The following is a 25,098-nucleotide window of genomic DNA, read 5'->3' on the forward strand; positions in this document are numbered from 1 at the left end:
TAACCCCAAGACTGTTTCTCTCTCCAACATTTTTTTCTTCTTTTCCATCCCAAGTCTTACTACTTAGTAAACAATATATCCTGGTGTGACTATTAACCAAGTAGATAGGTCTTTGAGATTGTGTAAGTAAGAAGAGATTTTTCATGTAGGTGCATTTTCAGAATTTTTACCTATGACACTTTTTGTTTTTACTTTTATTATACTTTAAGTTCTAGGGTACATGTGCACAACGTGCAGGTTTGTTACATATGTATACATGTGCCATGTTGGTGTGCTGCACCCACCAACTCGTCATTGACATTAGATATACCTCCTAATGCTATCCCTCCCCCCTCCCCCGACCCCACAACAGGCCCTGGTGTGTGATGTTCCCCCTACTGTGTCCAAGTGTTCTCATTGTTCAATTCCCACCCATGAGTGAGAACATGCAGTGCTCTGTTCTCTGTCCCTGCAATAGTTTGCTGAGAATGATGGTTTCCAGCTTCATCCATGTCCCTACAAAGGACATGAACTCATCCTTTTTTATGGCTGCATAGTATTCCATGGTGTATACGTGCCACATTTACTTAATCCGGGCTATCACGGATGGACATTTGGGTTGGTTCCAAGTCTTTGCTATTGGGAATAGTGCCACAATAACTTTTTAATACAAAGTAAATTGCTGTCTATACTTAATTCTTGTGATTCCAGAGCTGAATCACATCTAAATTGAGAATTTGTCATTGACTTGAGGCTCATTTCCTAGGCAGAGAAGCCAAGAAACATGTTTATTACTCCTGAGAAAATGAGGTGGGGGTGTGAGACCCCCAGTATTTTGTAGTGTTCTCAAGATGCTTCCTGCATGATATAAAATGCCCAGATATCAGGACCTCCTTTACTCACGGTTGAGATAAAGAAACAAGGCCTCTGGGTGGCTTGGTATTTTTGCTGTTCTTCAAACTCAATAAATGCCAACTTTTGCAATGTTCTAAGAGATAGGGGCTGAGAACGAAGGTCCTCTTTTCAACAGTGAGGAAAATACTGTATGGACCACAGTTTCCTAATTTCACACAACCTTCAGGTGATCAAATATGGATGAAATCAGACGCCTAGCTTGAAAGAGCTGCTCTGTCCTCCAGCCTCCCTTTGAGCCGGGCTCACAGAAAGCCATGCCTTGGTTTCCTTGGCTGGGAGCCCCTGGGCCAGGTCTCCTGGGCTTTAACCCTTTGTATTTCAAACATGGCTTTTGTCCATGGCTTTCTCAAAGTCCATTCAGTGGCTCACCAGCTCCTTGGCTCCTATGAGGCATTGGGAAAAAAACTGCGGATGAAAGTTGCCCCTAGGTTTTGGTGATTTCATTGTTTCAAGATTGATTATGTTAATAATGAAATTTACATTAGTACTTTAATGGACTTTATACTTTTTACCATGACCTGGACGTATTTGGGAAAATTTAGAACCACAATATTATTCTTGGGTTAACAACAGAAGTGTGTATAGCCTTACAGAGATAGGGAAAGAAATGAAGCCAGGTGTATGTAAAAACTAAGAGAGAATTTTTATAATCAGGAAAGAGTATTAAAACAGCAACACATACATGTGTATTTATGGTAAAATTGGGTCATATTTATGTTTAAGATTCCCTCTAGACTCCCCCTAAATGGACACATATTCTTATTTTAACTCATATCTTCTGCTAACTATGGGCCGAGGCGATATGGTTTGTCTGTGTCCCCACCCAAATCTCATCTTGAATTGTAGTTCCCATAATCCTCACGTGTCATGGGAGGGACTTGGTGGGAGGTAATTGAATCATGGGGGTGGTTACCTCCATGCTGTTCTTGTGATAGTGAGTTCTCATGAGATCTGATGCTTTCATAAGGAGCTTTTCCCCGCCTTTGCTCTGCACTTCTTGCTGTTGCCATGTGAAGAAGGACGTGTTTGCTTCCCCTTCTGCCATAATGGTAAGTTTCCTGCGGCCTCCCCAGCCATCCTGAACTGTGAGTCAATTAAACCTCTTTCCTTTATAAATTACCCAGTCTCGGGTATAACTTTATCAGCAGCATGAGAATGAACTAATACACAAGGTAACAGTATTCTTTAATTGCAAAAGTTCTTGCACAGATGGGCTGCAGCCACTGACCATGTCTGCTTCCAATCTTCAGCTTTCTTCTTTCCCTGGAAGCAGGTATCCACACCCATTTGCTTACTGAAAGTCAGGCGAGGTGGTAATGAGAAAGGAACTCTCATTTCCTGGTGAACACCCTTCTGCCTGGTTACCATTGTGTCAGATGTGTGCCAATTTTGGTTGTTTCCTGTCTTTCACTTGTTGTTTTGACCTTCCATTTCAAATAATTCGGTAGTGAGCATCCTTAAATATCCATCCATATACTTTTGTTCAATCATTTCCTTGAACTACGTCCCTTAAAGTAGAATTAATGGGTCAAAATTGGGGTAAGTTTTTCAAGCTAGAATTGCTAATTGCTAGAATGAATGAAACCGTTCCAATGTCTATCGACACAACCTTGCTGGCATTAATATTTGTTTTAGTTACTTCTTAATTATGCAATCTTCAATAAACACCAAATTCTCCATAGCATATGTAGGTTTTGAATAAGGACCTTTGCCAAACCTTTGAGAGTGAAATGGGATGCTATTGTAATTGTACTAAGATAGTGGGCATAAACCAGGACTTTAGGAAAAACTCAGAGTCTGACCTTCCTACTAACAAAACAAATACCCATGCAGCTACCTCACGATTAAAGAACCAGACCATTACCTCTGCATCTTACTGCGTGTTCCTTTCTCTCCCCTCCCTCTGCCTTGCTCTGAGAGATTAATCTCTCCAGAATGTTGTGTTTATCATTTTCTAGATTTTTAAAAATACTGTTTAATGAAGAATATATATGTATCTCTAGGGTTTTTATTGTATAGTTTTGCTTGGTACTCTGCTTCATAAAATTAATATCATTCTGGTTATACTCTTTCACAATTTGATTTTTCACACAATATTGTTTCTAAGACTTATCCAAATTGTCCTAGGTTGCTGTCATTTATTCATTTTATAGCTATATGCTATTCCATTATAAAAATGTATCATAAATTATTTAACCATTTTCCTGTTGATAGATTTCATGGTTCCTCCAAGGTCTTTTTTGCTGTGACCAGTTTTGCTCTATGATTGTTCTTTTCTGTTTCTGAATGTACGTGTGTGAGAGAGACCCTGGGCATATGTTCAGGAGGAGTACTGTTGAATCACAGGATACACTAATCTTCAACTTTACCAAAGAATAGAAAATTGCTGATATTACACCATATTTTTTCACATTCTCACTTACGTTTAATATTACCCAAGATTTTTATTATTGCCAATCTGAAAGTGTAAAATGGTGTCTCACTGTGGCCTTCATTTTCATTCCTCTGACTACTAATGAAGTTGAGTGGAAGATGGTATTGACACCATAGATTTATTTGAGACAAATCCCCAACTTAAGGATTTTTGAGTTTTTCTATCCATGGTGACACACTTTTTGTTTACTTAGATCCTCTTTAATGCTGTGCACTAGTGTTTTCTCCATGTGTCTTGAGCAACTTTTGTTAGATTCATTATTCATATATATAAAACAAATGTATTATATATTTATTATATTCCTTAAATATGTATATATATATTATTTTTGGTCATGTGGTCTAATTATTACTATTAGTTTTTATGTATTTATTTAATTAACAAAATTGTATGTATTTATCAGGTACTTGTTATTTTAAAATACGTATATATTATGGAATAGTGGTTGTGTAATTTTATATTTTTTAATAACATGTTTTCTTTTTGTTACTGGTATATACAAATTAAATTGATTTTTAAAAATATTGACCTTGCATTCAGCCATATTATTATTTTTAACAATTAGTCTTGGAGTCTTAAAGGCTTTCTGTGTAGACAAACATATCAACTAAGAATATAAATTTTTCTTCCTTCCCAATCCTCATTATTTGTATTCCTTTTTTTTAAAAAAAAATTTTACTAACAAGACCTTAGACAATTTTGAATAGAAATAGTGATACATGGCATCTTGTTCCTAATTTTAAAGAGATTGCCTCTTTGTGGTTCACCATAATGATGACGCTTGCTGTTATATTTTAGCAGATATCTTTTCATTAGATTAAGAAAGTTTTTATCTATTTCTAGTTTATTAGGAGTTTTTATCATGAATGGCTGATGGATTTTATCAAATGCTTTTCTGTACATATTAAGTTAATTTAATTTATTTTCTGTTTTAATCCATTGAAGTGGTGAATGACTTGGTCATAGTAGTTTATTCTTTATATATATATATATATATGTGTGTGTGTCATTACATTTGATTTGGTAATTTTTAAAAGGATTTTGGACTCTATGTTATTTAGTGAGATTGGGATATACTTTTATTTTCTTGCTTTCTTCTTGCCTGGTTTTGGTACAAAGATTATGCTAGCCTCACAGAACAGTCAGAGAACACTCATTTTATTTCTATTATCTGAACTAGTTTGTTAATATTGTAATTTCCTAGTCCTTAAAGTTTCTAAAATTTTTGTAAAATTCTGTAAAATAGTTTGGAATGATATTTTCTTTGTGGCAAGATTTTTAACTATTTGATTCAATCTTTTGAAAGGCATCAGGACCCTTCTGTCTTGCTGTTTTTGTCTAGTACATTTCAGTAAGTTACACTTTCCTGAGATTGTGTCCATTTCATCAAAGTTTTCAAATTCATTGGCATAAGATTGCAAATAATGCCATTATTGCTATCTTTTTGGACTTATTTATTCTTAATATTATTTATTTTTGTCTTCTCTCTTTTTTAATCCATTCTGTGAGGAATTTGTCATATTATTAGTTTTTTCAGAAAAAACTTTTAAGATGTATTGATCCTCCCCATTGTATCTTTGCTTGCTTCTGGTTCATTCCTTTTTGCTCTCATATTTATTGCTTCCTTTCTTCTGCCTTTTTTCTGGGCTTATTTTTTTTTCAAACTTCTCAGATTGGTTGCTTATCTCATTCCTTTTTCAGTTCTTCTTTTCTAAGTATTTACATCTATGCATTTCCTTTTAATTATTACCTGGCTTGCATTCTACAAAATCAGACGTGCAACATTTTCATTATCATTCAGTTCTAGCTATTTGTAATTTTCACTGTAATTTTTTCTTTGATCTATGAGTTACTTAGAAATGTTTTAAAATTTCCAAACTGATGGAAATTTCTATCATGTATTTTTGTTACTGTCATTTAATTCAATTACATTGTGGTAAGAAAATATGGTCTATATGTCACCTTTTCTTTGAAATTTTTGAGACTTGCATTATGGCCCAGTGTGTGACCGTTTTGGGGTATAAATGTTGCATGCATGCTGAATTGAATGGCTGTTTTCTAATTGTTGGGTGCACAGTTCTATGTAAGGCCAATAAACAAATCTGTTTGCTGAATCGTCTCTATCCTTAAATTTTTAAAAACTTGATGCATAATGATGGAGTTTGGCAGTTTTTTGTGACTTGCACTAAAGGCATTCACATGAGGCATGAATCCTGCAAGCTCCCTGGCTGGTCCTGAGGGTGCAGTGTTAAGGACAGAAGAGTCCCAGGCTTGGTGGCCTTGGAGGAGACCCCGCACCCGAGTGAGGGGCAGGATGTCAGAGCTGCCGGAGTGGGGCTCATTCTTTTCTGATTGGCAGTGCAGTGACCTTCCTCACCTAGATGACCTGGAAAATATTCCTGCCAGGTGGGCTGGAGGCTGGGCCGGCTGAGCATAAGAAAGTGAAATGACTTCTTTTTTTTTTTTTGAGACAGAGTTTCACTTTTGTCGCCCAGGCTGGAGTGCAGTGGCGCAATCTCGGCTCACTGCAAGCTCTGCCTCCCGGGTTCAGGCGATTCTCCTGCCTCAGCCTCCCAAATAAATGGGGTGAATTGAATTCTTCATTCAACAAACACCGCTGGGAGCCTGCGCTGTGTCAGGTGCTAGGCCTGGTGCCCTGGGCCCTGCCCTCACAAGCTCCTGGGCCAGTGTCAGCCATCCTACACTAGTGACAGGAGCAGCCTCACAGTCAGAACTGGGCGTTCATTACAGGGGTATGTGGTGGGGCATCTGCTCCTCTGGGTGCATCGTGCCACACCAAGAAGACACACAACCATCTTGCCAAGGTGCCATGGCTGGGTGCCAGGGCGTCTCATGAGATTCTAGTTTACGGGGCGTTTTGGGACTCTGCCTGTCTAAGCAGGGAGCAGACTGCATTTTCCAGACTCGGAGGCTATGGCAGAGTGAAAGCAGAAGTAGCTGCAGATGCTTCCCCTCCTGAGAGTATGTAGGACAGGTCAAGCTCCCAAGGATGTTTGGAGAGGTGTTTGGGAGCAGAAGTTCATGCTGGTGTTTAGGTTGACTCACCCCATGCAAAAGTATTTTGAAATCAGTTGCCGACATTTGAAACTTATTGATTTCACATAAAAACGGAACTGCCTGGTGTGGCTGGAAGCCCTGGGCCTGGCCTGAATGTAGCTCCACCGTCCCCAGCCACTGTCTACAGATTGTCAGGTCTGCACTGGCATTTCCTTTCAATACACTTAGAGGAAAGTGAAATATTTTTCTTATACATGTTCCCATGAACTGGGACAAAATTAAGAAAACTCCACATATTCCAGGAGAAATAAGAGAGTATGTTTCTTGGTGCAGGTGGAGACTGATCTAAATTTCATCAAATAAATAAAGTGTGGACAGATGGAACTTGAAGGCACCCAGATGAAGCTAATTGCTTCTCATGACCAGCCTTCTCCACTCATGTCCATTATTTATGTGAAACTCAGAAGGAGCCACAGCAGATATGCAGATGGACCCAAGGGGCATCCGTGGCACCAGGGCAATCGGACTGCCTCTGGCTTGACCTTGGCAGGGGAAGATGCCTGTGCACAGAGGGCACATGAAGCCTGAGGGGTGTAGGCTGCCAGCCGAAGGCCTGGGTTTCGAGTCCAGCTCTCACATTTACTGCTGCATGGACTTGGACAGGTTGCATGCTAAGACGGCATTGGGCACAGTAGCAAGTGCTCACGGCATTGGCTGCTACTGTTAGGGATTTGACTGAGGGAGCCCAAGAATGAAATGAGCTCAATTTCTGCCAGCTCAGTTGGGTGGGGGACTCAAGACTTGTCATTAAGTTGATTTATATTTAAAAAAGTGACATTTCCTGCACATTTGGGTTGGTGGCTGAACAGCTAAGCATTGTGACAACGTGCAGGTATAAAGGAATACAGGAGTATGTGGCCTTCAGTCTGCTGGCTGAGCCTGTGTGACTACCAAAGTTCCTCCAGGCTAAGGACCTGGACATGGAGCCTGTAAACTTGGATGGGAAAAATATTACATCTCTGTTCTCTAACCTCTAAGGAACACTTAGCATCTTCTTCTAATAGTAGTGTGGCAAATGAACCACGGAAACATTACCACCCAATAACTTTATTCCTGGTAGGAATCACAGGTCTTTCCATCCACATTCCAGGTGTTATAGGTATCTCTCAATATCGATTCCATTTATCACCATGTCGAGATGGTGGTAGCTGTTTCATCTGCTGCCAGATCTTGCTATTTACTGTGTGGATAAAGAAGCATGTATATTTCTACGTCGCAAGTTTAACAAAATATTTTGATAACTTTGTGTTAATACTACTGATTTTTACTGTGATCCTTATCTATTTTAGTTTGGGGATTTAAAAATCTTATTCTGAGAAGAGAGTGATAGGCATTCCTAGACTCAGAGGCTCCCATGGCACAAAAACAGTGACCGAGCTGGACTATTGGCTGGAGGGGCATTTCCTGTTCCTGCTCCAAGGCAGAGGCTACTGCAAGGGCTGGACTGCAGGGCAGACTGGCTTTGCCCACATTCCTCTCTGAGACTTACTAGCATGGGTCGTTAGGCAAGAAACTGCACCTTACCATGCTTTGTTCCCACACTCTGTGGGGAGGATTATAGGAGAGAACACTGGGTATAATGCCCCAGCTTGTACAATGGGCCTAATCACAGCCAGCTTCTGGTGGAGTCCAGGATGACAGGGGCTTCCTTCAGCCCTGTATTCAGAGAGGCTGAGACGAACTGAACAGCCTCCTGGCTGTGACTGTGGTTTCCTTCCCCGTCAGTCACGTGGGGCTTGTCCTATCCCCAGAGCCTTGGGTCACATGGCTCATTGTGCCTGCGCTGCCAGGAGCCAGGAGCCAGGAGCAGAGTGCAAGCATGAACTCGGGGGTCAGCATGCTGAGGATCCTCTTCCTCCTGGGTAAGTGGGGACTGCAGGGATCTCTGGCCTGGGGGAGCCTCAGTGGGCAGGAAACTGGGGGAGCCTTAGCCCACCGGGGCTTGATCCTTAAAACATAACTCTGTCCCTTTACACAGATGATATTTCTCACTTTGATCTGGTAGTGAGCAATGATCTTGTTTGTCTCATTCTAGCTGCAACTTACAAATGCTTCTAGGCTAAAGGAGTATAGGAAGGGTCATGGCAGAAGGAACTTCGGGCTTGGGATCTAGAAATATCTGGGTGTAAACTGTGGCTCCATTGCTGATAAACTAGAATAAGCTTCTGAAACTCCCTAACTTTCTGAACCAATGAGATGGGAGATAATCATGTTTACTTTTTGGGATTTCGAGAGAGTTAAGTTAAATTTAATTAAGTCAAATCAAAATGCTGACATAGAATGAGAACATGTAGGCATGTAGATGCTGCTGTACAGTTAATGTTGAATCAGAATTCTCATGCAGTGAAGCAGACTGTTTGCTACTCAGAGGTATCTTTGTTTTTAAAAATTATCTTTAATGTATTCATTGAAAGAAGGAAGAAAGGAGAGAGGCAAAGACCTAAACAAAGTAGGGCCAAATGGAGAGAGAGAAATATAAAATCAGAGAAGTAGACAGAGAGGAAGAAACTCAGAGAGAGAGAGAGAGAGACAGAGACATAGAGAGATGGTTAAAAATATGCATAGATGGAGACAGAGATGGAGAGAGACACGTGGCTTTACAAAGTCCCCTCTGATATCAACTGTTGTTTCCTAAAAAGGCAGCATATGTCCCTCATATATACAAAGATGTTCCTTCCCAGAACTTGCACTGGGCCAAGACTCAATGGGAAGCAGTCTGTCTCCAGATTAAATCTTGTGTCTCCAGACCAATAGGTTGTACCCTGAATGCAGGCAAAGTTAGTGCTGTGGGCAGGTTTCCATCTAAAGTCTGCACTAAGCAGGGGATAGCAAAGACTTTGGCCTGGGGAGTCAGCATGTCAGACAGATAGCCAGCCACATCATCCATCAGTTTACACATGGAAACGGGCCCTTGGCGGTGACTGTGAAGGGATGGCAGGCACCAGCAAGCAGCAATTAAGGGTGTGCACGGTGGTTAGATGCAGTGTGCCTGCCCAGAGATGTGGTGGAAGGTAAGAGAAGTTGTAAACCTTATTTCTGCTTTTGACTTATCTAGATAAACAAACTAGTCTGTCCTGGTACAAAAAAAAGGAAGTTAAATTTAAGAAATCCAATGAAAAATGTGCAAATTATATAAACAGGCAATTCATTGAAGAATTACAGACAATAAAACTTTAAAATGTCCAGTCTCACAAATAATAAAAGAACTAACAACACCTCGCATTTTTTAGTGTGTCGATGTGCTGGGTGCTCTGCTGAAGATGTTACATGAGCTCATTTAGTCCCCACAGCAACTCTGTGCAATAGGTGCCACAATTACCTGCATGTTATAGATGAGGTTTTAATCACTAGGCCAAGGCATCACAGCTCGTTTGTGCTTTCATATACTATTGGTAGAGGTACACAGTGGTTAGGAGCGGGTAGCCAGTATGAGACTCCCTAAATGTTCATCCCTGTTCTGTTGTTTACCAGCCTGGAAAACTTGGACAAAGAATTAATCCTCTCTGTGCTCAGTTTTCTCATCTGTGAGTTGGGGACACCTCATAGGACTATTGGGAAAATGAAATCTGTTACCACATTTAAAGCACTGAGTATGGGATGTGATACGTGGTGAGCACTCACTATTGGATATGAGGGGACTCATTTATTCACTCTTCAGAGGGCAATTTGGCAAAATCTGGGTGTCAATGTAAGCAAAATGTAAGATGTTCATAACCCTTCACCCAGAAATTCCACCTCCAGGAATATAACCTGATGAAATAATAGGGTAAAAGCCTCCCAAAATATTTCACAGAGTATTATTCAACACTGCTGAAACCAGAAACAAGTGAATTTGACTAAGTTAATTATGCTTTAGTTTTTCCGACAATATCCAATATATTTAGTTGAAAGTCATGCCTTTCTATGAGCTGACACGAAGAAACAGAAGTGATGAAGTGATAGTTACAGGTTAGAGTTCCGTAGTAATATTTTGCATGTGTTTAGTCTTCTTCTTCTTTCTTCTTCTTCTTCTTCTTCTTCTTCTTCTTCTTCTTCTTCTTCTTCTTCTTCTTCTTCTTCTTCTTCTTCTTCTTCTTCTTCTTCTTCTTCTTCCTCTTCCTCTTCCTCCTCTTCCTCCTCCTCCTCCTCCTCCTCCTCCTCCTCGAGATGGAATTTCGCTCTTGTTGCCCAGGCTGGAGTGCAATGGCGCAATCTCGGCTCACTGCAACCCCCACCTCCCGGGTTCAAGTGATTCTCCTGCCTCAGCCTCCCGAGTAGCTGGGATTACAGGCATGTGCCCCCACACCTGGCTAATTTCATATTTTTAGTAGAGATGGGGTTTCTCCATGTTGGCCAGGCTGGTCTTGAACTCCTGACCTCAGGTGTTCCACCCACCTTGGCCTCCAAAAGTGCTGGGATTACAGGCGTGAGCCACCGCGCCTGGCTATCCTTTACTCTTCTTAGGAAAAAGAATTACACAGCATCTTAGTTTCTCTGTATTGGCATTTTTCATAATGATTGTATATGTTGTTAATTCCAGTAAACAAATGTTTGTGAACAAAAAGCTAACATGACAGCCTGTTGAAAGCAAATGAAGGAAACGCTGGGCTTCCCCTTTATTGACTGCAGAAATGGCCCTAGAGCACTGTTTAGTGCAATCTACTGGTAGATGGGGGTCTGTGAGGGTGGGTGACCAGGCCAGTCACCCAGGGTGTATGAGAACTGTACCTCAGGGGACTTGGGGGGCATGGGGGCACTCTCTGTCCAGTCCCTCTGTGACATCCAGGATCCCAAGTATGACTGGGGGACCCTGGGATGAGAAGCCAGGCCAGTCTTTCCCACACACAGAGTAGGTAGAAAGTTTTTAAAGAAACAGCATTTGAATATTATTTAAATATTTTTCAAACACTGAGATTAATGGAACAGACATTTATGGAGCCAACACTCTGAATTACCAAATGTTAAACTTTTTTCTAGATATATATTTAAAGGTAGGTAGCTAAATCAATGTATCCATCAGAGAAACAGAATGTAAGAGGTGGAGTTTGGCTCTCTTCCTCCTCTTGTTTTCCTCCCTCCCCAGAGGGAGAGGCACCCCAGGGTTGGCTGTGCTTCCTTCCTGGGTTACTTTGCAGCTGTTAAAAACTGCAGGAATCTGCCATAGCATAGTTAACAAGTTGCATTATCTACCCATTCTGATAATATGGGTCAAATGCATTCATCCAAACTACTCTGCAAGTTTCCGCAGAAACACTGTCATTTATCTGACTGTTTATCCATTCCCATATGGTCAGAATTTAGGTTGTCTCTAACTTGCAGCCTGATGGCTGATGCTTCGATGAGCCCTCTCGCCCCACCTCCTGGAACCCACCTGCAGCTGTTTTTTTAGCAGACACCCCTGGCAGGGGAAATGTCGTGTCAATTCTCCTTTTATTGGATATTGCCAAATTGCTCTCCACCAGGGGATTGTGGCCACATCTGTTCCTTACATACTCAGTAATACTTGATACTGCCCAACTTCTCAATTCTTGACAATTAGAGAGGTATAAAATTGTATCTCAAAGTTTTTATTTTAGTTTGTGTGTTCCTAATTACTACTAAGAATAACTACTTTCTCTACCTTATCAGACAGCCCATTCTCCTTTTCTGTAGATTTCTGATTTTATATACCTTTCTCCCAAGTTGTATTTGATTATTGGTCTTTTATGTAGTATTCTGGATATTAATTATTTGTATGTTTCATGTGTTGCAAATATCTTCTCTCAGTATATTGCTTATCTTTTATCTTTGTGGCATCCTTTGTCGTGAGAAGTCTTTCAATGTGATATAATCACATTTATTGGTCTTTTCCTTTTTGTGTGCTTGGTTTTTCTGTGTTAAGAAATATTTTAAAAAGTTATTTTTACTTTAAAGTGGTTTCATTTTTTATGATTAGGTCTTTAATTTATTTGGAATGTATTTTTATTTATGGCCTAAAGAAAGAATCTAATTTTAATGTTTTCTGTATGGGACATCAGTTGTTGCAATATCACCTGTGTAATAATCTTTCCTTTCTTTGCTTTGCAATGATTCTATATTGCAAATATATTCTATGTCTATTCTGTACCCATTTAAGATGTCTGAACCATTAATGGGCTTCATCTTCTGTTCCACTTTTTGCATCTGCCTCTCTTCGAATCATGCCACAATGTTTTATTTGCAATAGCTGACTAATCTTGATAGCTTGCAGGTGAAATATCTACTGCTTGTCACTGTTGTTGCTAGAATCATTTTGGTCCTTAATTCACTTCCTCTTACATGTAACACTCCTTCCTCAAAAGTGTGATAAAATTTCACTTCCTGAGAGCCGACCACGGGCCAGGGCTGCTCTCAGCACTCCCACGTGGACCCTGTTAATTTCTCAGCCCCAAGGCAGATACTTTTATTGTAGTCATGCCCATTTTTCCAGACAAGGAAACTGAGGCACAGAGAGATTAAAGTAGCAGGTGAGTGGCCCAGTTGGGATTCAAACTGAGGCATTTTGATGCCCCAAAGCTGAATTTTTAGCTCGAATGCCAAACTGCTAGTCAAGAATAGAAAGGACATTGAAAAAACTGAAGTGACTTTTTAACTTTTTAAAAAATTTTTTTATTTCAAAACAATTCAAACTTTCAAGAAAAGTATAAGAATAAAATAGTACAAAGAACACTCATATGACTGCCTATTTTAAATAATTTATCTTATTTGCTTGATAATATATTGCCTCTTTCTTTCTCTCTCTACACACACACACACACACACACACACACACATACAGAGACACACACAATTTGTTTCCTGAAACAACTGAGGTAAATTTTGTATACCATGGGGTTTCTTTTAACCCTTAAATACATCAGTGTTTATTTCTTAAGAATATATGTACCACAGTACAATCATCAATTTTAGGAAATTTAACTTTGAAAAAATACTTTTATATAATCTATTTATCACATTCTAATATTTTCAATGGATCCAATAATGTCCCCTATAGCCTTGGTTTTGCCTCCAGGCCAGGACCCAATCTAGGACAGGTATGGCAGGGGTGACCGACTGTGTCACATTAGCCTTCCTTAATCTGGTACGGCCCCTGAGCTTTTGTTTGTCTTTCATGATAAAGATATTTTTGAAGCACACAGCTTTCAAACCCCACTTTTTTTCCCCACAGAACATTCCTTATCTTGGGGTTTGCCTGATAGCCCCTGGTGATTTGATTCAGCATATTCATTCCCTTCCAGGAGACTGCATGGCCAACACTGTCCTTCTCAGGTGTCCACACTTAGAGGTACGGGATGCCTGAGGAAGGCTGATGTATTTTTGCCATCCTGATAAAAAAAACCTTAAAACTAGGTTTTGGATTATGGTTGTCAAAATTCTAAATAAATTGCTACTTAAATATCAACCAATCAATATTTTTAAGTTTTGCTAAAATATTGATCTAAGACTAGCTATTGAAAATATCTGGTGAAATTTCTAGGCATTTTATTAGAGGTCTGCATCTTCCTTTTAAAAAAGCTGTCATATAAAATATTCCTGTGGACTCTAATTCCATCCAAAATGTCAGCTATCTATCTCAGTTTTAATTCTGTTGCCAAGCATCCGCTGAAATCTATGTATTATTATAATCATGATAATAAGAGAAATACAATATCACTTTAATTACATTCCAGGGCCTAAAACATTCTTCACTGAAGGAGCCAGAGTTATTGAAGAGAGCAGAGTCTTTTTTTTCTCCCTTAATTTATAATGAAAAGATGGCAGAGGCCCGGGTAAAGAGAATTAAATTCGTTTTTATCTTACAAGTCAAAGTCATCACTTTATTCCTTGGGTCTGAGTCCCTGAGATCTTTGTAAAAATTTTTTCCTGACAGCTTTTCCCCTGTTCCAATTTCCTGCCAAGACAATGGTTCAGAATCATGTGGTGTGTGAATTTTAGTGAGGAAGAATCCTTGGTATATTCGTTTTATTTTGCTGCATAACGAATCTCTACAAATGTAACAATAAACGAATACACCAGGGTCTCTTGCAAGTCAGCAGAAGGTCAAGGAAGAGCCTGAAACCGCAGGTAGGCAAGAGATATTTCCTGATAGGGCAAGAATTCCCCTAATGACTTCTGCCCATTTTTTCTAAATGAATTGCTTGCTTTTTTCTTTTACTGTTGAATTTTAAGAGTTCTTTATATACCCTAGATATGAGTCCTTTGTCAAATATGTGGCCTGCAAATATTTTCTTAGTCTATAGTTTGTCTTTTCATTCTCTTAACAGGGTCTTTTACAGAACAAAATGTTTAATTTTAATTGCCTAACTTATTAATCTTTTTTTTCATGGATTGTGCTTTTGATAGCATGTCTGAGAAGTTTGCACCAAACCTTAAGATCTCAAGATTTCCCCCTAAAATTTACATAGTTTTATGTTTTATATTGAAATCTAGGATCCATTTTGAACTTTTTTTTGTATAAAGTGTGAATTTAATCAAGGTAATTTTTTAACCTATGGATATCTAATTGGTCCAGCACTGTTGGTTGAAAAAATGATCCTTCCTCTATTGAACATATTTTGCCCCTTTGTCAAAAATCAGTTGGTCATACTTGGGTGGGGCTAACTTGGGGTTCTCTTTTCTTTTCCACTGATATGTCTGTCCTTCTGCCAATCCCACACAGTCTTGATTTTTGTAAATATATTAAGTCTCAAGGGAGTAGAGTGATTCCTTCTACTTTATTCTTCCTTTTCAAAAAAGATTTTTCGCAATTCTCTTTCCTTTATCTTTCCATGTAAATTTTAAAATAATCTTTTGTACATCTGCAAAAACAGTCTTGCTGGGCTTCTGATGGGAATTACATTAAACCTATAGATCAATCTGGGGAGATTTGACATCTTTATCATGTTGTATTTTTCCATGAACTCGGTACATGTCTCCATTTATTAAGATCCTTCTGGATTTTTTTTTCAATGTCGTGCTATTAGAGTTACACCTGCATAATTTTTGAGTGATCGTAAGTTGTGTTGTATTTAAAGTATTTCTTTCTGTGTATAATTGTGAGCATATGGAGACATCATTGATTTGCATTATGTTAATCTTATTGTATTCCACTACCACATACTCTAAAGAGAGTTATTTTTCAGATCTCTTGAGATTTTCTATGTTGACTGTCATGTTCTCTGCAAATAGGATTAGTCTTATTTTTTCCTTCCTGAATAGTATGCCTTTATTTCCTCTCCTTGTCTTACTAGGCTGACAAGAACGTTAGTACTAGGTTGAACAGGTGTGGTGACGGCAAATATTCTTGCTTTGTTCCTGATCTTAGTGGAAGAGTATTTTGTTTCTCACCATGAAGTTTGATTTTAGCTGTAGGTGCTTTTGCATATATTCTTTGTGAAGTTGAGAAAGTTTTCACAATTGTTCATGGAAGCAGTTTTATGGCTACTTTGACATCTCTGTCAGATGACTCTAACTCTGTGTCATCTAGGTGATGGCATTTGTTGATTTCTTTTTTCATTCAAATAGAGATTTTCCTGGTTCTTGCTATGACAAATAATTTTACACTGAAACCTTTGAACATTTTGGATTTGATGTTATGAAACTCTGAATCTTATTGAAATCTTCAATTTTAACAGGCCTCCTCAGATATCATTCTGTGGAGAGAAAAGGGGCATTTTCTCATAATTGCTAGAGGGGTGGAGCTTGACATCCTCTCTGGCCGCCACTGACACCTGGTGGGAGAAGGGCTCTGTGTTACTGTGGGGTGGGGTGCAGGCTAGGTTCTAGGCCATCACTCTAGAACCTGCTCAGTAATTAGCACTTGTTTGAGTCAATTATTGCCCGAAGTGGAACGTCAGCCTCGGGCTTGTGTGGGCTTCCCCTTTGGCCCTCGCAGATAGCACCCTGCTGGGAGTGCCCAGGCTCATCACTGCTCTTCATGTGTCCCTTGTTGACACTGTGGGGTGGGGGTAGCCTCGTGGCGGCTGGGCAGCGGAGGACGTCCTGACTCTTTCCTAGCAGGAAGGGTGAGAGGCACCTTGTCACTGCCAGGAGCAGGTGGAAGAGCAGGATCCCACAGGGTCTCCACTGCCACCCCTGGGGGCGGGGACTTTTTCATTCGTTGGGCATGAAGCCCTCTCTTCCCCGTGTGACCCTCTGTCACCACCCTCATTGGGAAGTGGGGGCTCCTTATAACTGACCAGTAAGAGTGGAAGCCCAGGTCTCCACTCGGCCTCTGTTGATGAGGCTGTGGCTTGGGGTGAGGGCACAGTTTTTTCTGTGCTGTTTGACCGTTGTGGAGTGGTTATCACCTAAAAGTCTTGTCTTCCTAGGCTGCACCTTTCCCAGTCTTTGGCTCGTGGGAGCTGGCTTTTCTTGGGGCTTCTGCGTCTGTGCCCGTTGGCATTACAGGGTTGCCAGCTTCTCCGGTTCCCATCTGGGACATCTGAAGCAAAAAGAAAACCCAGAAATTCACTGCCCTGTTATTCCTGGGTTCTGAAGGTCCCTAGCCAGTCTGCCTTCTTCTCTCCATTTTTGGCTGTCTTTTTATATATGTTTTTTAATATAATATTTAGGGGTTTTAGCTATGCTTAGTGAGAGGAATAGGGAAAAGTAAACCTATTTCATCTTTCCAGAAAAGTAAGTTTGAAAAGAGTTCTGGAGGATGGGTGATTTGGAGTAACGCTCTTTGTGGAGGGGCCCTGGGCTGTCAAACCTCCCTCAGACACACAGTCCTGATTCTAGAGGCCCCTGAAGGGGGTCTTCCCCATGGGGTGAAAGAAGGAGTGGGGATATAGGCAGAATGCCTGCTGGGGAGTCTCTGATCCTCAATCCCTGATGAGGACCACAGCTGGGCGGCTGTAAAGCCGAGCCCCACAGGCCAACACACACTCAGCAGACCTTTTCACTAGCTCCCAGATTAAACCATCTCCACTTCCTCTTTAAAGTCACTATAAGCATTGTTGTCACACCTAGACCCTCATTTATCCACCACAATTGCTTGAACTGCTCCCTTTATTAAATTTGATTCCATGAAATAACTGGATAATGGTCCTTAGTGAGATGGACTGGGCTCACTCTCCCCTGCTTGTCTGAGTGAAGCAGATGGTCAGTTGGGGAACTCCTGCCTGGACCCCAGCTGCAGCCAAGTCCTGTTCACACCTTTGCAAACTGGCCATGTTATCAAGAAGTCACTCTTCAGGGCAAGAGGTGAAGGACCTGGAGCTGGACCCACAGGCTGTCTCAGAGGACTGGGACACACGGACACCCAGAACTTTCTCTTTGATTAAGCAAATATTGATTTTCACCAAGGTCTACTGGCACATGAAGATAAGTAAGTCAGGCTCCAACCTGAGGACCTGACTGTCTACAGGGGACAGTTGCAATGCAGTGTGTTAAATACTGAGATGAAGGACTCACAGAAGAAGAAGGAGAAGCTCTTGAACCAAACTAGAGTATCCAGGAAAGCTTCCTAGAGGAGGAGTCTTATTGAATGCTAATTGCTTACATCTCTGCCTAGGTGAAATCCTTCAGCAGCTTCCCATTACTGCCAGCACATACTAAAGTGTTTACTGTGTCATGGCCTCCTAGCCCTGTCACGAGCCATCCTCTGTTGTTCCTGCTTCCTGGTCTCAGGGAACATCCATCAGGTTACTGTCCAGCCTCCTCACATGTCATCTGTTTTGCATGGGATGATGCTGTTCCCCTCCAGGGCCATAGAGATACTCCCACTCCCCTCTGTACTATCACCACCGTCAGGGGAGAGATCTGGTCTTGCTGGGCCATCGCTCTAGAACCTGCTCAGTAATTAGCACTTGTTTGAGTCAATTATTGCCCGAAGTGGAACGTCAGCCTCGGGAGCCAATCTGCAAGAATGGGACAGGTGGCGTGGCATCCTAAGAGAAGACAGCCTCTGCTGAGGCCTCGGGCAAGGGCAGCACAGACTACAGGGTGGTGCAAGAGGGGAGAATGAGAGGTGACATGGGCCAGCAAAAGAGGAGGGCTTGATGAGCCCTGGGAGGACATTGGGCCTCATTCTGTAGGATTTTAAATAGTCTTACAGGAAGAGTGCCTGGCTGCAGTGCCCCAGATGGGTTGGAGGCAGGGAGACTTACTAGGAGAAGGCAAATGGATAGTCCAGGAGAGGGGAGGCTGGCTGGATTTGTCCCAGGCCACGCCAGCAGGGTCACGTTGGCTTCTGAGGCCCCAGGACATCCATCTGTCACAGCCACTTCCCCGAGGCAAGCAGTGTGTGGCCTGAGGTCCAGGTGTGCGGCTGAGAAAACTGGTGTCCATCCCAGCTCCTGGCCAGCCCATGCTTAGCCCCACCGACAGACAGTGTTGGACAGGCCAGGCCAGGGCTGTGTGCCAAGGAGGGCTGAGCAGACCCAGGCAGGGCTCCCTGAGCTAACCCTAGCGTCCTAAAGAAAAGAGACCCTCCCAAACTGCAGATGAGCCCTGATTGTTGAGTCACATGTGACACATTAAGATACTTTGGTCAATTTGTAATGACTGTTCACCCTCCATGCTGCTGTGAGACTCTTCCTCGGAGCCAGTGACTCAGGCTCAGGCATGGAGCCTAAAGAGGTCATGTCACTTCCTGGGGCTTTTCCATGAAAAGAGGCCACTGTCCCCAAGAGAGGCCCTTGTCCTGACACTGGCCCTAGGACACCACATACACACATATATGCAAATGCAAAGACTTTTTTTCTTTTTTTTGTCTTGTCAGGAAATGTTTTGAGAGTTCAGGAACCGGGCCAGCACTCAGGCAAAGAGAGAGGGACGTGTGAGTGCAATGGCTTAGTGCAGCTGAAAGTGAGGACCCGAGTCGGGGAAACCACAGCCTGTGGCTGACCTGGGAACTAGGGAAGGAGGGAGGAAATGCTTTTATTTCAATTTCCAAAAGACCAGATTCCCAGATAACTGCACTTTCTCCCTCCACCTGGTGGTTTCCTTTGGGGACTGAGCATTGCCCAGAACTCTAGGAGAAAAGCCAGGGCTTGGGTAAGGGAACTTGCTGGTGAGTCTGATGGCTCAGGCCCCACCCTTGGTCCTGGAGGGTCTGTGGTTCAAGGTGGCCCAGGCCAGGCCTGGCTTCCTTCTGCTCTACCCATCTGACCCTGCCTCCCCTGGGGGCAGGCAGCAGGGCTGCACCTCTCCCTCTGGAAGGGACCCCTGAAGAGTGGACTGCAGGGCCCTGGGGTCAGGGGGACTTCGGCTGGACCATGCATGGGGCTTGATCTATAACTTAAATATTTAGACATGTGACATGCTCTAGGCTCTGCAAATGTCAGGAATTGCCTTAAAAAGCTAAATAGAGTGGAGATGCCTAGCACGGATGCTGGTGCCTCGCAGGGTTTACAAATGATCTGTCCTGGTAAGTGGAGGCCGATGGGTTTACTAAGGGGCTCTGGTGTAGGCTGTGTGCTGCCGTTTCCTCTGCAGCATCATGGCCCCTTTCCCATGGTCCAGGACAGCTGTCATCCCACAGCCCTGCTCCCTGGATGTGCACTCCCCTCGGTCAGGTCCCTCAGGACTCCAGAGCAATGCTTCCCAGAGGCTGAAGAGCACAGTATGAATATTGCATGAATAATAATAACCCCACCACTTAGCGGTTATGCAATGCTTTCCTCTTCCACAATACTTTACCATCATTAATTAGTTATTCTGCACGGCTTCCAGCCTCCCCTGCTCTCTCTGCAAGGCATGCCCTGAGAGTTGCTCCTGCAAACGGGCCTGTCCTGGTCTGAAGCACCAACATCAGGTGGCCAGGCCCCTCTTCACTGGGATTGTACAGGCTATGGGAGGCCTTGGTTTGGCCATTTCTCGAAACAGCAGAGACCTGTGCCCTTGCTGGAGAGAGCCACCTCTTTTCTGACCTGAGCACCTTCCCAGAGTGCCTCCCGGTGTGCTTGGCTCCCCATTTCACTCATGGCCCCATGAAAGTGGCAGACACCCGTCTCAGGTGGTGGCGTGCTTGCTTGTGGAGTGCTGCCTGCACCTCACTCTGTGCACACACTCCTTCCGGGGACTTGTCCAGCCATGCTCTGTGTGCAATGGGGCCACTGAGCTGGGAGCCATGTTGTGTCTGGTCCAAGGCTGAGTAATGGGTGGCAGAATGGGGACTCAGATCTCTTGGTTTCAAATACCCTTCCCTCTCACCCACCATGGGGGTCATGGTGAGGTTTCAGATCCCCACAGAGAGGCTCAAAGGTGGGGCAAGTCCTTTCCCCAGTGAGTAGGGTTGGCTGGGTGTCCAACTGTGGGGCCTCTGATCTGGCCCTCCCTGGATACCACTGTCCACCCAACCACGACAGCCTCAGGCTCCTCCTTGTTCCAGAACCCCCGTCGTCCTCAAGGCTTCAGCAGCCCCTTCCCAGGTGTGGCTCAGTGCTCACATGTGTCACTACCCCTGGTCAGAATGGACCTGGGACACCCGGCGGAGGTGGGGGGACCCTGCCCCCTTGGAGGAGCTCCTAGGCCTGGTTCAGGCCCAGGCCAGCTCCCCGCCTCCACCCCTCCATTAGCCTGAAAAGGTATTGATCAGTTTGGCTTCTGTAAGCTGAGTGTTTTAATCCCACTGTGTGAATCTTTAAGAATTAATTAGCAGAGTGCTCAAGAAAAACAAAGTGGGCACCAGTTTTGATACCTCCTGGTCACCCACTGTTATTGTTTCCCTCTTAATTATCATGCTATTTCTGGAAGCTAGAGGCAAGCTCCCTGGTGCATCTCAGCCTGAGGTGGCCTCTGCTTGGCCCTCCGTGGCCTCCTGCGTCTAGTTCCTGCCCAGGGTGGCGTGCGGTGAGGAGAGAAGGCACAGAGGCATTGTAGCAGGCAAGATATGAGTGGCCAAGCACTCCCGCCTCTGGGAGTGGAGTGGCCACGGGACTCTCCCCTCTGCTTGTCTGAAAACCTTATCTGTCCACAGTGCCGGCCACATCTTATGCCAGTATCACCAGCTGCTCTGACCCTGCTCAGCTTCCTTCTTTAGCTCTCAAGCTCTCTGTACCTTCTTGAATCGCCTGGCCTTTGCTTGTACCTTGTCCTCTGCCTGGTCACATTCCCTGTCTGGGCACATTCCATTCCAGTCCCTGCTACTACCTCACCGAGACTTTATTAGCTCCAACTGGTCCTTTTGTTTTTAATTTAAATAATGATCTCTCCAGGGGAGCTTCTGCGACACCCCCAGGCTGGGTTAGGTGCCCGCCTTGGCCCACCTGGCTGGCTAATCACTGTACTTTCACGCATTAGCAGGGACCCCCATGTGTGGAATTCCTTAATCACTGCCTGTCTTCCAGAAGCCTTAGCATCAGGGGCCCAGGGGTCCTGCGCTGGAGTTGCCAAGCAAGTGGTCTGCTCTGACACCACGCGTGTTGTCTTTCCGTGGATGGGGGGCGGTCCATGGAAATCAAGGAGTTGTCTAAAAGCTCCCAGAGTCCCCCTCACACCACTCCCCACCACTGCTTTGCACACCTTTTTCCTGTGTGTCCCTTTTGTACAGCTTTGCCAGGTAGGTTTGGGTTCTGCCCCAGCCTAGTTCCTTGCACAGAGGGGAAGGACCACAAACAGGTTAGAGTCACGCTCTGATAAGACTGGAGGGTGATTGAGGAAGAGAAATCTCAGGTGGTTCCGGGGTTTGAGATGGGGACTCTGAGGTTTCTGCAAGTCATGGTCTAGAAGGGTTTAGACTCCGGCAAGAGCCAAGCGATGCTGGAAGTAGGAGGACTGTGTAGCCAAGGACCATGCACCTATGCCCCTGCATTCTGCTTGAGAGAGGGCTGAACAGGTGCTATTGCACTTGGGGTAGGTGCGCTTCATTTCCACTTTCAAACAGCCCCATGGAGTGCCTGAGAAGCAGACCCATTTGTGAGCCCTGAGGCAGGGGCAGGGCCCACCCGCACCCATATCACCCAAGCCAGCTAAATTTAAAAAGTATAACTTGTGTTTCACTCTGACCCCAGGGTCCACTAACATTGCAGGGTGGCACAGGATAAATGGGCAGAAAGGCAGGAGTTGTCTCTGGCGAGTCTTTTATATGTCAGGGTCCTGCATCCCCATTTTCCATGAAAAAAGGGAAGCCCAGGATCAATCTGCTGTGTGAAGCATAACTGGGCTGTCTCCCTTGACTCTGCACATCTGATTTCTTTTCTGAGCCTCTTGGCTCAGAAAAGTGTGTGCCAGCCGGGCCTCCAAGGCTCACAGTGGGCTGGAAGATGGAGCCACCACAGTGTACATGGTCTCAGAGCCACAGGGGAAATGCTATCGCCCCCCTTGTCTCTCTGTGGCTGAACTGTACTTGGATCCTGAGCTCCGTACCACTCAGTACTTACACCAGATCTTATCTCTTCAAGCCATTTCTGGTTTAACACTCAGTTCAGACTTCTCCCATCCACCTTTCTCGGCATCCCCCAGGAGAAGAGTCCAGCTTCCGAGGGCTCTCATGCATCATCTTGCTCTTGGGAGAAACAGCTTCCTCTGGGTTGTTTGTGGCCTTCATGCCATAGAGCAAGCTGTAGACTGGGGCCAACAGTGCGGGGGAGAGGTGTGACACATGGAAGGGGTTATCCTGGACTGACGAGAGCAAGGGGGACTTTCAGAGGAGTGGCTTTGAAGGATAAATAAGCACTTTCCACAGGGATGAGGGAAAAGCATTGCAGCAAAGAGAGCAGCAGCCTGTGCAGAGGCCAGGAGCCGTGCATGTTGCATGGCTCGCAGGTCCCAGTCCAGCTTGTGTGGGGCTGTGTGGTGTAGCTCCTCCTTCACAGCCAGCCTTCTCTGCTCCCATCTCCCAGTCTTCAGTGATGCCCTCTCAGGACCCACTACCGAAGTCATTAGGACTCCTTTGATTACAGATGACAGTTACTGAGCTCAGATAAGAGTAAGAAAAAGAGGCCGGGCGCGGTGGCTCACGCTTGTAATCCTAGCACTTTGGGAGGCCGAGGCGGGCGGATCACGAGGTCAGGAGATCGAGACCATGGTGAAACCCCGTCTCTACTAAAAAATACAAAAAATTAGCCGGGTGTAGTGGCGGCCGCCTGTAGTCCCAGCTACTCGGAGAGGCTGAGGCAGGAGAATGGCGTGAACCCGGGAGGCGGAGCTTGCAGTGAGCTGAGATTGTGCCACTGCACTCCAGCCTGGGCAACAGAGTGAGACTCCATCTCAAAAAAAAAAAAAAAAAAAAAAAAGAAGAGTAAGAAAAAGAAGCTATTTCCTTACTGAGGGGACTCAAAAGTCCAGGGAGAAGTGCTTCGGGCACAGCTGGATTCAGAGGCTTCAAAGCATCTTTAGGACTTGGTCTGGGCTCAACCTTCTTCAGCAGGGACTTCAGTCTGCAGGCTCCCTGCAGTGGGCAAACTCAGGCCTCCCTTGGCCCCATAGCTCTCAGCTCTGGAAGACATTCCTGCTTCTCAGTTTCCCCTGAGGCTCTGAGTTGGGTGTCACTGGTCTGAATTGGATCTTCTGCCCCACCTGTTAACCAATCACAGTTGACAGGAAGAAGAAATGTGCTAATTGGTCAGGCAGAGTTCACACATTCCCCAGGAGCCAGCCCTGTGGGAGTCACGTGGAGTCCCTCCTGGTGTGCTTGGCTCCCCACTTTGCCCATCACCCCTAGAAATTGGCAGATGCCCATCTCAGGTGGTGGTGTGCTTGCTTGTAGAAAGGCAGCTGCCACTTGCACCTCACTCTGTGCACACACTCCTTCTGGGGACTTGCCCAGCCATGCTCTGTGTGCAATGGGGCCATTGAGATGGGAGCCGTGTTGTGTCTGGTCCAAGGCCACTGGCTGAGCAGTGGGTGGCAGAATGGGGACTCAGATCTCTTGGTTCCAAATATTCTTCCCTCCTACCTATCATGAGGTCATAGTGAAGTCTCAGATCCCCACAGAGAGGCTCAAAGTGGAACAAGCCTTTTCCCCAGTGAGTAGGGTTGGCTGGAGGTCTGGCTGTGGGGCCTCTGGTTGCTCAGAGGAAAACTGAGGTGCTAGTCAGGAGAGGAAGGCAGGCCATGCACCAGTGTCCACCCTGCACCCTGTTCCCACTTCCTCCAGCTTGTGAGGCTGAGGCTTGGGGAAGGTGCTGAGCTTTGCCTGTGACACTCTGATCTTTTCTTCAGTGTAAATCTTGTCTCCCTGGTCACTCTGTGAGCTCCTTCATGGGGGACTTGGGTCTCTGGTTGCTCTTTGATTTCTCCTAGGCACAGGGCCCCCCTGGAACACCCTGTAGGCTCTTTATTTACATGTGTGAGCCCTGTTAGGAGAATAAGGAAGCCTGTTCTAGACATTCAAAGCCGCTTCCTCTAGCTGAGAATGTTGGAATTCACGAGCTCTAAAGTTAGGAGCCATTCTGCAGCATTTAAGTCCCAAGATGACTATGGCCGGGCATCATTGACAAACACTTAGGGCAGCCTCTCCCTATTTTTAGTTCAAATACTTATAGAATGACATCTGAGTGCACGCACGCCTACTGGCCCACAACTGGGAATCCCACAGCCTGATTCTGCCCAAATAAGGGTGGCAAAGAGTGCCAGTCCCCCATCAAGGGTGGACCCAACAGGTGGACAGCTCAGAGAGGCCTGGATGCCAGGGATGGGCTCTCAGCAGGTCAGATTCCAAGTGAGATGGGGCAAAGCTAGGCCGTGCCTTCAGCTCCCTCCAAAATAGCTCATCTCAGCTTGTGTAGATCAGCCCTGCCATCTTCCTCTCCAGGAACTGGGGTGTC

The 25,098-nt window shown here is 44.3% G+C and overlaps 1 protein-coding gene across 7 annotated transcripts in view; it reads left to right on the plus strand.

Moving 5' to 3' along the window:
* Positions 1 to 8,177: 8,177 nt before the first annotated feature.
* Positions 8,178 to 25,098, plus strand: part of TMEM273 (transmembrane protein 273) — a 34,908-nt gene continuing 17,987 nt past the window's right edge. For all 7 annotated transcript variants that reach the window (XM_055275359.2, XM_055275360.2, XM_055275361.2 and 4 more), the window contains exon 1: positions 8,178 to 8,268. In XM_055275359.2, the coding sequence (XP_055131334.1) occupies positions 8,226 to 8,268 (43 nt within the window). In that variant the 5' untranslated portion in view covers positions 8,178 to 8,225. The remainder of the gene's footprint in view (positions 8,269 to 25,098) is intronic.

The sequence above is a fragment of the Symphalangus syndactylus genome, chromosome 4 (genome assembly GCF_028878055.3).
Source record: "Symphalangus syndactylus isolate Jambi chromosome 4, NHGRI_mSymSyn1-v2.1_pri, whole genome shotgun sequence".
In the NCBI taxonomy this organism is placed as follows: Eukaryota; Metazoa; Chordata; class Mammalia; order Primates; family Hylobatidae; genus Symphalangus; species Symphalangus syndactylus.